Here is a 16,639-nt window from a genome sequence, read left to right on the forward strand (position 1 = left end):
ACATGATATTTCCCTCAGAAATATAAAAAAAAGTAAAGGTAAGAATCTTAAAAGAAGATAAATAAATAAATAAAATAACATTAGCATAAAACGGAAATGTTTAGTACAAATATCTCTAAACTGTACTTAAATACAGCATTTGAGTAAATGTATTTTGCACTGCTGATATATAAAGTTTTGTACTGTCATGAGCATGAAGGGTTTATAACAAAAAATACAAAAGATAAGATAAGATCGCCTTTATTAGTCCCACAGTGGGGAAATTCACAGTGTTACAGCAGCAAAGTGGCAGTGCAGAGAACAGGAAAGCTGCAAGAAACTGCAATTACAAATATTTAGGAAAGATAAATAATAAGATAAATAAACAATATAATAATATACAATATATATAGATACATAAGATACATTTTGTCTAATTATATGTAAAATATTATGTCAATTAATTATAATCTTGTAATTATAAGTCAAAAACACAAGTTCTTGTTCGGGAACTTTGACACTTTATTGCATCATCATTATTATAATACATTGAATATTTTATTCTCTTTTTAGCTTAGTCTGTGAGCCCGGCCATTTTATTTTGAAAGTTTTTAGCCGGAAGTAACATAACTTCTTGTTTTGCTAATTTGACAGTGAAGAGGAAGCTGGTGGACAAAAACTTCTTCAGACATGCACCGTTTTCACACAAGGACCCGTGTCAGTGAGGGGAGTTAGAGCTCTGAATGTCCGTGTAGGGTCCTCTAACCCCGGGCGGCTCAGTTTACCGACCTGCTCTGATTCTTACGGCCACTGTTAGCTTGCGGATGCTAACTTCAGCTAGCCCGAAGCTACCGTCGTTAGCTTCCAACTCGCCACACAAGCAGTAGGACGAGCCGAGCAGGCGGAAGCCCCGCGGATCTTTCTCCGTTTTTGCTGCCTCACCGGAGCGAGAGAGGGATGTGGAGAGTAACTGTAAAGGCGCTCGCTGTTCTGCTGCTGGCCTGGTTCTTCGGGAACTTTGTCCTGGGTTGGTTTCATCACAACAGCGCGAAGCCGCAGACGCAGCACCGCGAGCAGCCGAGCGGAGCCCCGGACAGCCCGGACCAGAGCTGCCTCTGCCATGTGAGTGTCCTCCGCTGGTGCAGAGGTCTCAGCGGCTTCTACTGTTTTGTGATTATTGTTCAGCTGTGGAGGCGGCAGCGCGATGCGACAGTTTTCATTGAGGAAGTCTTCTAGCATTTTCTACTGTCATCTTAATTTGACGTCACCGAGGTGTGTGTTTGTGCGGAACTCACATCATTACCGTTTAAAATGGTTTTTTTCTCAGCATTTAATTAAAACTTCAATTCAACTCAAATCAAACTTAAACACAACGTGACTTTATTAATTTAAATTTCAGGTAGAATTTCCAGTTTAACTGCGTGAGAAGGTGAAACACGACTCTAACCACTTATCACTCTTTTCGTTATTGTGGAGCTTCACAGTAAAAGCAGGACAGATTAATGAAACTTGTGCGTTTGAAGAAATCAGACACGGTTTCAGATTTGAGTCAAGCTGATGTTATTTCCATTACCGAGTAGAAAAGCGTGTTGTACCCTGATTGGCTGTGGCAGCGCTCCGACCCCTGCCCTCCCATGGGAGTTGTAGTCTTTTGCTTCACAGCCGACACACGCTCATAACGTCCTCAGAGCTTGCAGAGGACTACAAGCTTGTAGGCGGCGGCGGAGGGGCGGGGTTCAGTGTGACAGCTGGTTGTTTGGGGGCGGGGCCTGGGGCGAGCATGGGGCTGGAGGTCCTGTAATGACAGCTCAGCCCCCAGACAGAGCTGCTGCTGCTCAGACACATGGACCCCAGGTTCAGCCAGGAGAAGTTTTCATCTGCAGGAGTTAAAACAGAGGTGGCGGGATGCTGAGAGGACTGTGCCTCCTGCTGCCTTTCCTGGCGCCCGGTGGACTGCTGCACTCTGAGGTCAGCTGCTCGGTTTGTGTCGTGTGTGTTGTGTCACAGTGAGACTCTCCAGGTGTTTCTGAAGGTCTGTGAGCAGCTGGAGACAGTTCTGACTGAAAAAAGGTTTTAAAGAAGTAGGAGAGAATAGAGTCATGTCATTGTTTTTCATATTTTAGCTCATCACAGAAACTCAGGTGCTCAAAGCTGGCTCCATATGCTTGGTCTGATCATTTGACTCATTGCTTATTTAAGACTCAGAAAAAGGGGCAGTGTTGTGTGGTGTCATTTTCTAAGGATTTTCATGGTAGTTGTCTGAAAAGAACAACGCAATTTGGTAAAATAAGAAAATCTCAAAACTGGAAACTTCATAATCAACAGATAATAAAAAACGACTTTTTTGTCTTGAAAGGATCTCTGACATTATTAGGAAGTTATAGAAACATATGGTAAAACACAAATTAAGAAAAAGTTTAATTTAGTCCAAGTAATAATTTAGTAATTGTTCTACTTTGGTTTTCAGTTGTGTAAAATTTACACATTTACAAAAAAAAAAAACGATTTTAAAGATTTTACATTTCAGAGCTGGTGGTCCAGTACTGTGACTTGTTTGCAAGTCTATTTATGCAAATAACATAAACAAAAGAGACGTAAAATTGCAAAGCTCAGGCGCCACAAACCACCCAAACACCAGAGAAACAGACAAACCAAACCCTCAGAGACCAAAGACAATAAACAGAAGATCTTTGGGTTTTGGTCAGACGGTTGGACTGAAAAAGGACTTTAGATGTCAACTAGAGCAGCAGGAAACTTTTTTTTTTTTTTTTTTTACTACTGTTACATTTAATTGATTTAATTGGCCACACGATTAATCTGGTATTTGGGAAAATAAATCCTAATCAGTTGCAGCCCTGATTTACGTGAGCTCAGAGTCTGAACTAAAAAAAGTCTGAGCAGTGTTTGTGTTCAGAGCCGAGCAGCTGACCACACACTCGTCACCGTTGTTGAGCCGGTTCCACCAGATGTTGACACTGGACTAAAAGAACAGGTGATGGTTGGTTACCTGCTTGATCCAGAGCCTCCTCACTACAAGCAGGTGGTGTTGACGCCCCACCTTTAATGCCTCCTTCTGTTTACTGAACTTAATGTCCTCAAATTTACCTTGGGGTCATTCAGTTGCTCCTCAGGTCAAACACACACACACCAGCAGCTGAACCCAAAGGTGCAGTGTGTGTAGATCAGAGGGCGGTCTGGATTCTGGATCACCTGTGTGGGTTCAGGTAACAGTGCTGCTGCTGTGGTGGTGGATGATCTGTGTGCTGGACCTCCTGCTGTGAAAGGAGGACGGGTGGAAGTGGAGGCTCATTGTTTACCTGAAATCTGCTATATTTTTATTGGATCACTCAGAAAACAGTCAGTCACAGTGGATTAAAACATGTAAAACTATTAATCTAAAAAAACACATGTATTATGATAAACAGTACTGATTTAACGAATTTAATCTTACATGTAATCTGATGCTGCACAGTGGGAAAGCAGCTGAAACACAGACAGCAGTAAATAAAACATGATTTCCTCTCAAGGTAAAATGATACAGGTGTGGTTTAGAGTCCAGTTTGCACTCACCTTGGTTTCACTGTTTTATATCCAGGAGAACAGCAACAGCTCTTTATTTTAAGTCCACTTATGTATTGTTTATTAGCAGCGTAAGAACATTTAATTACTGATTATAACAGACTATAATGTAATTATGAGCAACTATAAGGACATTTTAAGTGTTTATTAATGTTCAGTATTTATAACTTCTCCTATGAGGAGATTGTTGTATTATTCCAGCTGTGTTTTGCTATATTATCATGCATTATCTGTTTATACTGCGGCCTCCGCTGAGGAGGAGGAGTTAGAGTTGTTGCAGATACATTAATAAACACTTACATCTGATACCTCTTACATTATAGTCTGTTATAATTGGGGCCTGGTATTGTTCAAAAATGTACCTTGACTTCAAAACCAATTCCTAACGATACTTTTTTCAATACTAATTTTATCAAATACATTTTAACAGAAAGAAAATTACAATACACATTACAGTACAAATTTTAGTTTCATTATTAAGCTTGGTCTATTTACACTAAAAATGTTCGTCTTCAGAAACAGCCAATCACCAGCACATTCTGAAAAAATGTAGTTTGGGTTATTATTAATCAATTATAAATTGACCGTCTCTTGTTTGTAAAGTTTGTTATTTGAGAGAAGTGTCATCATGTGGGACGTGACGCTTTTCTTGATGCAGTAAAACCTTTTGTTTTCTCTGCTCAGCTCACCGGAGTCCTGGACGACTGCTTCTGTGACGTCGAGAGCATCGACGTCTTCAACAACTTCAAGGTTTACCCTCGCATCAAGAAGCTGACAGAGCGAGACTACTTCAGATACTACAGGGTGAGAGCTGCTGCTCCACTGTAGATACAATACGGCTCACTGTAGGCATGAGTATATGTGGCTCATGTGATGTTTTATCCTCTAGTCTGTTAGAAAGTAAAATGGAGAGAAAATCAGAAATGACACTACATTTCTGGGAAAATCTGATTTTTACATCACAATTTTCAGTTCAGCAGTTTAATCAGGTTTGACTCTGGTGCATAATGAGCCGCTCGGTTCAGTCCGCTGCTCAGGGGAGTCGAGGAGAACCAAGCTAAAATATGCACAGTTTTCAAAAGGCCACTATGAAAGAAGCTCCTGGTGCAGAGCCACTGAGGTGGAACACAACAAGGCTTAGCTTTGTTTACACATATTGCTGCCTACAAGCTACCTGACTGTTAGTCTGTAGGTTAAAACACACCTGACCTACCTGGGTGGAAACCTGTGTCCAAGATAGAGCTTTCCTCCTGAGTCTCTATACAAACATAATTCAGGGAACACAGACACACACTATCAGTTTTAACTCAGTTTTTCCCTCTTGTACCTGCCTGGACGCCTCGTTTCTACCATACACAACCATACACAACATTTGCATGTGCGGGGATGAATCAGTTTGAATCAGCCATCTACTTTAACACAGATGTGTTCACACAGTGTTCCTGAGCAGTCGCTGTCAAGCTCCCTGCTGTCCTTCAGAAACACAACTTTACATTTTCTGCTGTCACAGGCACAATTTATCTCCCTGACACAGTAGTTCCTGCGGTGACAGTGGGTCTGAGCAGCACTTTGGAAAGGACACTCCCTGATATTCAGGTTCATGCTAATCTTAAACAAAAACCTGTCACGTGTCTGTGGAAATGAGTCCGACTGCAGGAGAAAGCAGACGGGATGTAAAATAGAGCAGCAGAGTCGGTTACGAGGCTGTTACAGAACAGGAAGGATGAGAGACGGGTTTATGAAATATTGTGACATACACAACCTCAATGCAACACACACAGTAAGACAAAGCTATTTGCTCTCAGCAGTTAAACCACCGTTAGAGCCTATGGAGACGTTTAAAGCTTCATTGTTTTTCTGCTTTGATAAAACACTGGACTGACATTTAATATGTGGGTGAAGCCAGAAACAGTTTATCAACCAGCTGGAAATTTTAAAAAAAGTTTAGTTAAATGCTCCAATAATGAAAGTCAGCATCTGTTGGTGCTGCAGTTTGGTCTAAAATACCTGGTGAGTGATTTGTCAGACCAGTATATACTGCACTCTGCCTGGTAGCCTTGTTATTCTAAATGACTTATAAATAAACATGAAATGTTGTATTTGCAGCACAACATATTGAAATGTGTTCACACTTAAAGCTTCAGTGTTAAACATGTTTTTATGTTGGACCGTGTTGTTTGTTGAGCTGATACACAAACTGCTCTTCACAAAGTTTACACTCAACTTTTCAGTCGTCCCTTTAACAAATTGTAGCCACGCCCACAAAGTACACGTTCAGTAAACGTTAAATAAACATTCAGTAAACATTCAGTTAAAAATAAATAAACAGTAAACATGAAGTTAACGTTTAGTAAACATTAAATAAACGTTCATTTTAGTTAAATAAACGATAAATTCTTAGTTTCACTGGAAAAAAACTGAGTCCAGTTGTCATGGAATCGAACTTGCTCAATAAAGGTCATGATAATAATTTTATTGATAATGTGGTGGAGAAGATGGTTTAGTTGAACCTGACTTTAAATGAAACAGGATTTAAATCTAAACTCGTGTATTTGATCAGTAAACTAACATCACTTCTTTCCTCCAGGTGAACTTGAAGCGACCGTGTCCTTTCTGGCCTGATGACGGACATTGCTCCATCAAAGACTGTCATGTGGAGCCCTGTCCTGAGGTCAGAGGTCAACCACACTCACACCTATTTCATGTTAATAACTATACATTTTATTCACAGAGCACTTTTTCAGATACTCAAAGAAGCTTTACATGACAAATTAGGCAGAAGTGATAATAGTGTTAATGTTGATCTTTCTGTGTTGAGCACATTTCAACTGAGAAGAATGTGATGATTTTTTCCAGAATTATGAAAATAAAGAGAATGACAGGACATGTTAAGTAGACATTTGGACTGTATGTTTTTCATAAATACGATATTTATTAACTGTAATTTTACTTACCAGCAGTTTAACTGTGTCAGTTTTTAGTCACTGATGGTCGATGGTTCAGATGGAGGATTTAGGGCTCATGCATTTTGCTGTTTAGCTAAAGTTATTTCTTATTGTTTGTTTGTTTGTTTGTTGATCTTTGTCATGTTCTACAGAGTAAGATCCCTGTCGGCATCAAGTCTGGGAACTACAACAAGGTGAGACCGGAAAGTTCATATTAAATAAAGTCAGCCCTAATAAAATATTTATTAGGGCTTTAAGATGTTTTTTTCCTCTTATGTAGAAGCACAGGTGATGATGCAAACGTGTAGCAGTGGTCAAACACCAGTGGAAACTGGTCTGTGGTTCCTGCCTGGTGTCATTTTCTTGAAGACATCAGAGACCTACTGTAAATTTCCCGGCAGTTATTTAATGCTAACAGAGTGTGATTGACCACAACATTAACCAGCTGATCAGTGATCATCTCAATCAATAATACTGAACTGATTATCACAAGGTTTTAGCTTTTATTGTTGTATTTATCACAGTGTCATTATGGCTGAGTGTTGTTTCTTGATTATATTGTTATTACAATACACTGATCAGCCACAACATCAAAAATATATTTTTTCAGTGTCATATTTTGAGAAATATCATCAGTTCTCTTATTTCAGAATTGAAACGCGTCACTCAGCTCTGCTGCAGCGCACCGTCATCAGGGTGCTGCCTCAGTCTGTCTCTGGTTTCCTTAAATACGACACAATTCTGCTGTTGCTCCATATTTTTCTTACTGTCAACAAATCTCATGTTCAGATCCAAACCAACAGTGTGTTTGTCCGTCCCTCAACACTTTCTCACCTCCCTCCTGTTCCAGTCACTTCCTAAAACAGGCAGAGAGTAGTTTTTATCAAATGTAATTCAAACACGAGGAAATAGTGCAGTTGTTGGGGACTATTTTCAGTGGCGGACTGATCCACATTTTGTGCCTTAGTGAGTATTTGGAGCAGCAGGACGGTGTGTGGGACTGAGTCTAAATAAACAGTGTGTGTTCGTGGTGGTGAAGGAATGTGTGTTTGTCGTTCAGTGTTTTAAATAAAGCTTAAAACATCACTAGACTTTAACGTGTGAGAAGCTGTCGGCTCTGAACGCAGCCTCAGACTGATGTTTGTACCTGGTCGTCTCAGGACGTCAGGTTCCTTTAGTGGAGTTAAGGACCAGCTGCATTTGTTCCAGCACTTTCTGTCTCATCAGCTGATTCTCCAAAGTACACACACACACACACACACACACACACACACACACACACACTGTAAACTGTTGGACCACTCAGCTTATCTCCTCTGATAGTTTCCATGTCGAGCCTGAGGACTGAGCGTTTGCCAGCTCTTGGCTCGCAGCCTGATGTTTGTCTTGTAATGAACCAGACGTGTTTGAACATCTGCACTCGTCTCAGTCAAGGTCGAACCTGCTTCACTGACAGTCAGCAGTTCCTCTTAGAGTCAGTGTGAGGGATTAAAGGAAACGTGGACATGCGCCACCTCAGCATCGTGTGAGGAAAGTCTCAGTTTACACCTGGAGCCCGACAGGTGAATCATGACGTGAGGAAGCGTTTCTCAGCTTCTCTTTTAATCATCATATAATAAAACTTAACAATACACCGGGGACCAGCAGCTCCTCACACTTCACTGCTCTACAGAGATCAGAGGATTATTATCAGCATGTCATACTAACAGCCCCCCCCCCTCTCTGTCTCCAGTACTCCCAGGCAGCGAATACGATATCGGACATGACCGAGTGCGAGCAGGCCCAAGAGCTGGGCGCCATCAACAGCACCCTGAGGTGAGCCCACAGACACTTTGACTCTTCCAGCCGCCACAGCTCATTTTCAAAATGCAAAGCAGCTCCGACCGCTGACAGAGAGCAGGTCAAACATTTACCAGCAGCTGCTGGAAGTTTCCCAGCAGAGCGACTTTCACTGCAGCTCTGTGGTGGAACATGTGTCATCAGAGGAAGGAAAATATAAACCACACACAAGTTTGTACTGATGAAAACAAAGATTATCCAACAGTTGTGTTATGAAAAGGCTTCTCGACTCTCTTTAGACTCTTCAGTTGTGTCTTTGTTTTTGTCACCGCTGCACCTGACACACGGTGTCCTCAACACCTCTCATTCCTCTTCTGTCTCTGTCTTTATCTCCCATGAGATAGGATTGTCCTTCTGTTATCAGTTTCACTAAAGATGAAACAGTATTAAAAATACAGATTTTCTCCACAGAGGGTTAAAGGGTGAAATCTGTCCTTTAATGTGGTTTTTCTGTCTTTTTGAAAAAGACTCTTGTCCAGGAGCAAAGATGCAGCAGAGTGAGAAATATCTGGTGACTACAGTGACTGAGTATCTCATCAGAGCTGTGAGAGGAAACCAGACGTTATTTGTTTCATCACACAAGTTTTTATTCCTCGACAGTCGGAGCCGGAGGTGTAATGTTCTCTGGTCGTTCTCGTGGACACAGTTTCTCACCAACACCTCAACAGAACATCTTCAATTATGACAAAATTTCACACAAATGGTTCATAGTTGATCTGACTCTGGATAAACAGGATGTAACCTGAAACTAGTCTGAGTGGCGGAGGGATACAACCACTAGTTTTCTCTAGTGTCAGTTTTTGTGTGGAAGTTCAACTTTTATTTCTCCTCTTGCACCAAAGTGTAAATTAGTGGTAGAGTGTGTTTTTACGTTGAACGCTCAGTCATTGATGCAGCGGTCCGAGTCCGAGTCATCCCCTCTTCTCTTCCTGACTTCCCTGTCTCTCCTCACTGTGACTGTCACAATAAAAGCCCAGATGTGTGATTAAACCTTAAAAAAAGATCATCACAACTCAAATTTAATTCTTAAAGTTCAAAAGCTCAGACCTCCTGCAGCTTTTCAAGACACTTTTCATGAAGCAGCTGAGTTCTTGTAAATTAAAGTTGTGACTTTTAAAAACTTTTTCAAATTGTGATTTTGATATGAAATTATTTATTATTTATTCCAACTCATAACAGTTGATTTCTTGGTGGCTGTGTTCTTTACTGTGTGTAAAGCATCTTCCTTCCTGTTTCAGTAACCAGAGTAAAGAGGCGTTCGCTGACTGGGCGAGACACGACGATGCTCAGGACCACTTCTGTGAGCTGGATGGTGAGGACTGATTCTGTCTCTGTAAACTTCACATTCTCCCCTGTGGTTGTTCCTGCTCCCCACAGGATGAACCCTGATGACCTTTAAATCAAACCATCACAACAAGTTTCCCTCCTGTGCACAGAAAGGTCAAAATCTAATGACCTCATGACCTTTCTGTACCGCCGCCATCAGGAAGAACCACAGTTAGAGCCACTGACCATTAAAGTCTAACTCTGTGTGTGTGTGTGTGTGTGTGTGTGTGTGTGTGTGTGTGTGTGTGTGTGTGTGTGTGTGTGTGTGTGTTTTAGATGAAACCTCTCCAGATGCTGAGTACGTGGACCTGCTGCTGAATCCAGAGCGATTCACTGGTTATAAGGGTCCTTCAGCCTGGAGAGTCTGGAACAGCATCTACGAGGAAAACTGCTTCAAGTGAGACTGACACACACACACAGAACATGAAAACATAAAACATAAAAAATCCTGTTTTTAGAATTTCACATAATATATTTAAATTTATTTACTTTTTATTGTATTACACTGATTTTTAAAGATAGATAAGTCTGAGGAAACAATATTTCCTTGATTGTCAATCTTGAAGGACAAAATGTGGAGACCACACAGGACTGTTTGAAGTTGAAATAAATGAATTAAAGAAAGCTAAATGAAGAATGCAGCTGGTTGATCAGTGATGTGTGGTCTGCAGGCAGCCACACCCTGAAGCAAGATAAACATTAGATACAGGAGAATTCAGCTCATGGGACGAGACGATGCATCTGCAACTACATTTACTTTGCAAGAACAAGACTCCCCACAGTGACCTTTGATCTGGATTTTGAGGTCAACGCAGGAAGAAAGAAACATGTTGATGAACTGAGTCTTTTCTGCTCAGACAAACAACAGGCAGCTGAGTTCAGTGGATAAATGAGAAATGTTCAGATTTAAAGCTGCTGGAAGTCTGATTGTAAACGTGTTTTTGTGTGGACAGGCCCAGATCAGTGTACCGACCTCTGAACCCTCTGGCTCCCAGCAGAGGTGAGTCAACAACAGCTCGGTTTACGGTTTGTGTCGTGAGAATGTGTGAGGATGCAGACGCAGACGCAGACTCACAGGCTCAGCTGCAGGAGTTTCATCAGCTCCAGGGTTAAATGAGTGTGATCACACAGCTGAGTCAACACACTGAACATTAAAACCTGGACTGATGTGTTAGTCTGTTCGTTAAAAACAACACAAACTAATAAAAATGAGTTCGCTGATAACGTTTTTATTCTAACTACAGTTGTGTTGATCATCAGTGTCATCGTTTAGTCACATGCACCTGCTCCAGGTTTATATCTATATAAAACCTGTTTATACCCACATCTGAAAATCGACCCTCATCCTTCTGTTCTAATTAAGATTTTTGTGTTTTAATTAATTCAACAATCATTAGGATTTGTCGTTTTTATTAATTTTTGCAGAGAAACAGAAACAGAAACTTCACATCTTTTCATGTTTATGTTGATTCGTGTGTTTCCATCATGAAGAGTGTGTGTGTGTGTGTGTGTGTGAGTGAGTGAGTGAGAGAGAGTTAGAGTATTAATAGCACAGATCTAACAGAGCTCTGTTTTCTCTCTCTCTTTCTCTCTCTCTCTCTCTGTGTCTCTCTGTCTCTCTCTTTTCAGGAGATGACGATGGTGAGTAAATCTTCACTGACTTCACATGAATTTATTTTTAGTATTTCAAAGAAAAGCTAAAGTTTCTCCTCTGATCCTCTGATGTTGCTCACGTTGCAGGTGAAGGTTTCTACAAGTGGCTTGAAGGTAAGTTTTTATCTTTCTGCTCATGTTTTTCACTAAAGTTATTCTGTGACGTTTCCTTCACTTGAGAGATGATTTTTTTTAATATACTGAACAGAAATATAGATGCAACACTTTTGTCCTTCCTCCCATTTTCATGAGTTGAAATAAAAGAAGGTTTTTTTCTTTAAACACAAGAGACACAAACAGATATACTGTGTGGAGATTTACCTGTCTCCCACTTAGACACAACTTTATTGTCTGAACCTGAGGAAAACCAGCGTCACTGTCATTAGCTTCATGCGTCTGCACATTTAGACACAACCAGACTCGTCTTCATCTTTATTCCTGGTGGCTGTGAATCGTCTGCTGGAAACATCAGCCACACTTCCTGTCGTTGTCAGCGGCCTCATCCTGTGAAGCTGAGCTGACAGAGCCGGCCTCTTATCTCCTCTCTGCTTCCTCTGTGTGTGAAGTGTTTGTGCAGACAGACGGCTGCAGAGTTCAGTGGGTACAAAGAGTTGTCAATCATCCGGTGCGATGTCTGCACAGAGCAAATTCATCGTCAGATAAATCAGAACGCACTGAGAGAAGTGACGATTCTTTATTTTAAATAACATTAAACATTAATTAACGCACATTCACAAATCTCAAATATGCAACAACAATGTTCACAAGTAATTAAATTATCATCAGGATCAGTCAAAGCATAAATTACAAAACAAAATTCACACTAAATATGTACAATGGTTGATAGTTGTGGTGATTATTATAGTTACAGGCTTCACTGAAATCTCTGTGCTGCTGGTTTAAAGCTCTATCCAGTCTAAAGGTAGATGTCTATGTGTTTGTGGTTATAAAGCAGGTCTAGGTTCTATATTAATACTGTGAAAGTATCAAAGAAATGCACACAGCCTATATTCAGAAACTGAGCCTTAAAACCAGCCGTCAGGACTTCTGGAACTTTGTGATGTCACAACAAAGCAGTCACCGCCCTCAGCCACGCCCCAAGCCCCGGCCAACCTGGACCCACCATCGATAAAACATGTTTCACTGCTCACTCTTGTCTGTCTCTCCAGGTCTGTGTTTGGAGAAGAGGGTTTTTTACCGACTCATCTCCGGCCTCCACAGCAGCATCAACATCCACCTGTGTGCAGAATACCTGCTGGACGGTACGACCTGGACTATGAATCCTAACCCACTTTATGCTAACAAGCTAAACTGAGCAGCACTAAAAGTTTTAATGCCAAACCTAGACCATACCAGGGTATATTGATTTATATTATTATTATGTGATAATTACACATAATAGTATTTATTTCTATTTAACAGGAAATAGCAATTTAATGTTTGGAAACTTGGGCTCAACCCATAAAAATGAGCATGAAAGTAAATGAACAGATATAAATGAAAGAATAAAAACGGAGAAAAGAGAAATAATAACCAGGCAACATTAAAGAAACGTGCAACATCTTTACACCTAAAAACAAAATCCAGCAAATTTATTCATGCAGAAACAAACTTGGATATTTTATATGAAATTATATTATTCAGCAGTAATTTGGGACAGTTTCAGCTGAAAATCGACTAAATCCCTAAAACAACCAAATTTTATATAAATAGCACATTTAATTTCAGGTGGAAGCACAAAGTTTGAGCCACAGCTGAAGACACAACCACGAAAACACAATTAAAACAAACATAAATGATACGTCTGAAACCATTAGACAAGAAGAAATAAAAGAAGATTAAATGTCGTAAAATGTTGCCTGTGTTTGATTCCTCAGAGGGCTGGGGCCGATCAGTGTGGGGCCCAAACATCCAGGAGTTTCGCCAACGCTTCGACACGGCTGAGACGAAGGGCGAGGGCACGCGGCGCCTGAAGAACCTCTACTTCCTGTATCTGATCGAGCTGCGGGCGCTCTACAAGGTGGCACCGTACTTCGAACGGGCCTTCGTGAACCTGTACACTGGCAACACTCAGGAGGACGGAGCCACCAAGGACCTGCTGCTGCAGGTCTTCAATGAGATCAAGTAAGAACGACAGTTACAGACCAACACCAGGACCTCAGATCCTCCACAACCCTGATACTCTGTTTGGATCAGGTGCTGGACTCAGATGGTCCTGGTGGACTGCAGGGTCCAGGTCTGTCAGTCCAGCACTTTGATAGATTCCACTCCAGACTGAAATATCTCAAGTTTTTTAACAACTATAAAACGTGCTGGCGGTTTCCTTATCACAACAGGAAGTCCTATCAACTCTGAATAAAGTTAGACTAACAGCTGATTTTGTCTTCCAGAGCGTTCCCGATGCACTTTGATGAGAAGTCCATGTTCGCCGGACACAAGCTGGAGGCCAAGACACTGAAGGTGACAGCAGCAGCTTTGACAGTGACGCAGCACCCAACGTGTCGTGTTACAGGAGAGAAGAGTCACTTCCTGTGTGTTTTAATCTCAGTGAGCAGTGAAGCAGAGGAGCCAGAAACTGGTGGATTAATTTGATCAGGAGTCAAATTGTTTCAGTGTCAGAAGGACAAATAAGATCAGATCAGATCATCCTTAACTAGTCCTGCAGTGGGGAAACTAGCAGCGTCACAGCAGCAACTCCAGACCATGAAGCTTTGTGTATAACTGGTTACACTGGTTCCGACTCTTTATTAACCAGCAATGTGTCCGTACTTCATCACCTTTAGAACATTCATTAAAGATCATTACTGATGGATTAAATGACAAACAGAAGCTGTGAACATGTCCGTCTCCTCTCGTTCATCCCTCAGGAGGAATTCCGCCTCCATTTCAAAAACATCTCCAGGATCATGGACTGTGTCGGCTGCAGCAAGTGTCGACTGTGGGGAAAACTTCAGGTGAGTCCCTTCACGACTCTGCAGAGTTTTCGCTCAGCTGTGTTTAGTCTCACAGAGACTCTGCTGCATTGGTTTGATGTTTCGCATTATATTTTTTATTAAATGTTAATTAACCTGGTTTGGTCACATTGGTTTATATTGACTGTTTATTATGTCGTCTGCAGACTCAGGGTCTGGGCACGGCTCTGAAGATCCTCTTCTCTGAGAAAGAGATCAAGAACCTTCCTGAACACAGCCCGTCTAAAGGCTTCCAGCTCACCCGGCAGGAGATCGTGGCGTTGATGAACGGCTTCGCCAGGTACGCTGTCGTGTCGGTCGGTCAGTCGGTCTACCACTTTGGTCCAGATTGAAATGTCTCAAGACAGACTAATAAGACATTCATGATCCTGAGAGGATGAATTCTCAACACGTTGATTCTCTGACTTTTCCCCTTGTGAAACTTTGAGGTCACATGTTTCATCGTCCTCCAGATGGATTACCGTGTCGTGGTTCAGAGGTTGGTGTCCCTGAGGATGAACCTCAAGTTTGTAAAGTGCAGAAGTCAGAGGAAAAATGTATAAATGAAGTTTTCATACTTTAATCAAACATCAGTGATGTTCAGTCACAGTCAATAATACTCTCAACACATCCAATGTTTTTCACATTAAAAGCCCCATCTCTTAAGGGAAGGCTGCAAGACTTTTAATGTGAAAAGTTAGGAAGTGCTGCATCGTAGCTTAACGTTGTACAGACAAGAGGCAAAGATTATAAACTGAATTTATCAGGGTGACAGGTGAACGTGCAGGACGTACTGAGTTTCTATCACCTGGGAAACGGGACATTCAAAATAAAGGCCTGTCTGAAGAGGGGGGGTTGGGCGTGTCAGAACTGGGATATCTGCGTCGTCACTCACACAGCGTTTTAATGTTCGGTGTCATTTGTCTCCGTCTCTCTCAGGTTGTCCACCAGTATACACCAGCTCCACACCTTCCGCCTGCTGTTGAAGGAGAACAGGTAACAGCAGGGGACGCCTCACCTGGTCTCACCTGGCCGGTGGGCGGCGCCTACCCACAGAGAACTGCAATAGTCTTGTCCTCGCCAGGGAGACGGCCTTTTTTATGGACATCAGGATCAGCGGTGAAATTAACAACACCCACTTCTCCCATTTTTATCCCATAAATCTGATTTTCTTCCTCTTCCTCTTCCTCCTCGTTATGAATGTTAACTCTTCTGCCTCCTTTTGCCTTCGTCACTTGACGGGTTTTCTCTCTGCCGGTCTGTTACAAACTCCGACCTCCTTCAGTTTGATCTGCTCTGATATTAAGAAGTTGACGTGGGGGAGCAGCGGTGAGGTTGTGAAGGAAATGATTGGACGTTTGGGAGGAAGTGATGTAACAGAGCAAAGCCTTGTTGACCGGACTCATGAAGCCTGGACGCAGCTTGAACTGCGTTCAACAGGAAGTGACTGAGTCTGATTTAAAGGTTTTGGGGAAAACTTTAACCATTCGTCCTTTGCTGACCCTGCCCTCTGCTGACATCACATCCTGTTGGATCTGACATGTGAACCTGACTCAGACCTTCACGGCTCTTTTGTCAGGACGTGGACTTTGTCCTGAGGATGGACTCGATCGTCTGAACCGTCAGGACTCTGCTGCCTGTCCCGTTTTTACTCTTTCTTCCTCCTCCTCCTCTTCCTCTTCTCTCAGCGTCTCCTGTTGTTTCCAGAGAAGTTTGTTGCTCGTAGGCAGAAGATCTGGACCAATCTGCTCGTGTTTATGATACGAGGCCTAATTTATGTCAGCTCATTTTGTGTGTGTGTGTGTGTGAGGAATTGTCACAAGCCGCAAAGCAGTGAAGTTTAGCTGCAGCTGATGGTGACAGTTGTGTTAGATAAAATCAGATGCAACGAGCAGCGTCACGTTTTCAGACAGAAACTGAAGGAGGAATGAAACACAGTGTGGAGAGCTGGAACATGGTAGGGTGTGTGTGTGTGTGTGTGTGTGTGTGTGTGTAGATCATCAACAGTTGCAGCTATAAAATAACGACTATGACTTGATTCCATAGTTAAATAACCATAAACTTGATACCAGTAGCAGATTTTTGCTCATCTGCGATAATTAACAAATAATTCTGTTTCTGTTTGACTGAATGGGACATATTTCTGTCTGTCTGTCTGTCTGTCTGTCTGTCTGTCTGTCTGTCTGTCTGTCTGTCTGTCTGTCTGTCTGTCTGCCTGGCTGCCTGCCTGCCTGGTTGCCTGGTTGCAGATGTGTATTTTGTAAAAAGTGCTGCCTAGTTTATTCCAGCGTTGTTTTTGCTTCAGCCATGTTGTCTTAAAGCACAACTTTAATCAAGACAGATTAAACTGATTTATTTAAAGAGGAA

The 16,639-nt window shown here is 41.8% G+C and overlaps 1 protein-coding gene across 2 annotated transcripts; it reads left to right on the plus strand.

Annotated features, from left to right (window-relative positions):
- The first annotated feature begins 609 nt into the window (after positions 1-609).
- On the plus strand, positions 610-16,327 carry ero1b (endoplasmic reticulum oxidoreductase 1 beta). 2 transcript variants are annotated; one of them, XM_071503159.1, is made up of 16 exons: positions 610-1,101; positions 4,243-4,362; positions 6,146-6,229; positions 6,656-6,697; positions 8,236-8,318; positions 9,581-9,654; positions 9,945-10,065; positions 10,622-10,668; positions 11,298-11,309; positions 11,409-11,435; positions 12,491-12,583; positions 13,199-13,445; positions 13,712-13,781; positions 14,189-14,275; positions 14,440-14,573; positions 15,212-16,327. In XM_071503159.1, the coding sequence occupies exons 1-16, from the start codon at positions 937-939 to the stop codon at positions 15,270-15,272; spliced, it is 1,467 nt and encodes a 488-aa protein (XP_071359260.1). In that variant the 5' UTR covers positions 610-936; the 3' UTR covers positions 15,273-16,327. The 2 variants fall into 2 exon arrangements, with proteins under 2 accessions (XP_071359260.1, XP_071359261.1); XM_071503160.1 differs by lacking the exon at positions 610-1,101 and adding an exon at positions 1,750-1,947.
- Positions 16,328-16,639: the final 312 nt, after the last annotated feature.

The sequence above is a fragment of the Trachinotus anak genome, unplaced genomic scaffold (genome assembly GCF_046630095.1).
Source record: "Trachinotus anak isolate AG129_WGS33_773 ecotype Australia unplaced genomic scaffold, CSIRO_AGI_Tana_v1 ptg000019l, whole genome shotgun sequence".
In the NCBI taxonomy this organism is placed as follows: Eukaryota; Metazoa; Chordata; class Actinopteri; order Carangiformes; family Carangidae; genus Trachinotus; species Trachinotus anak.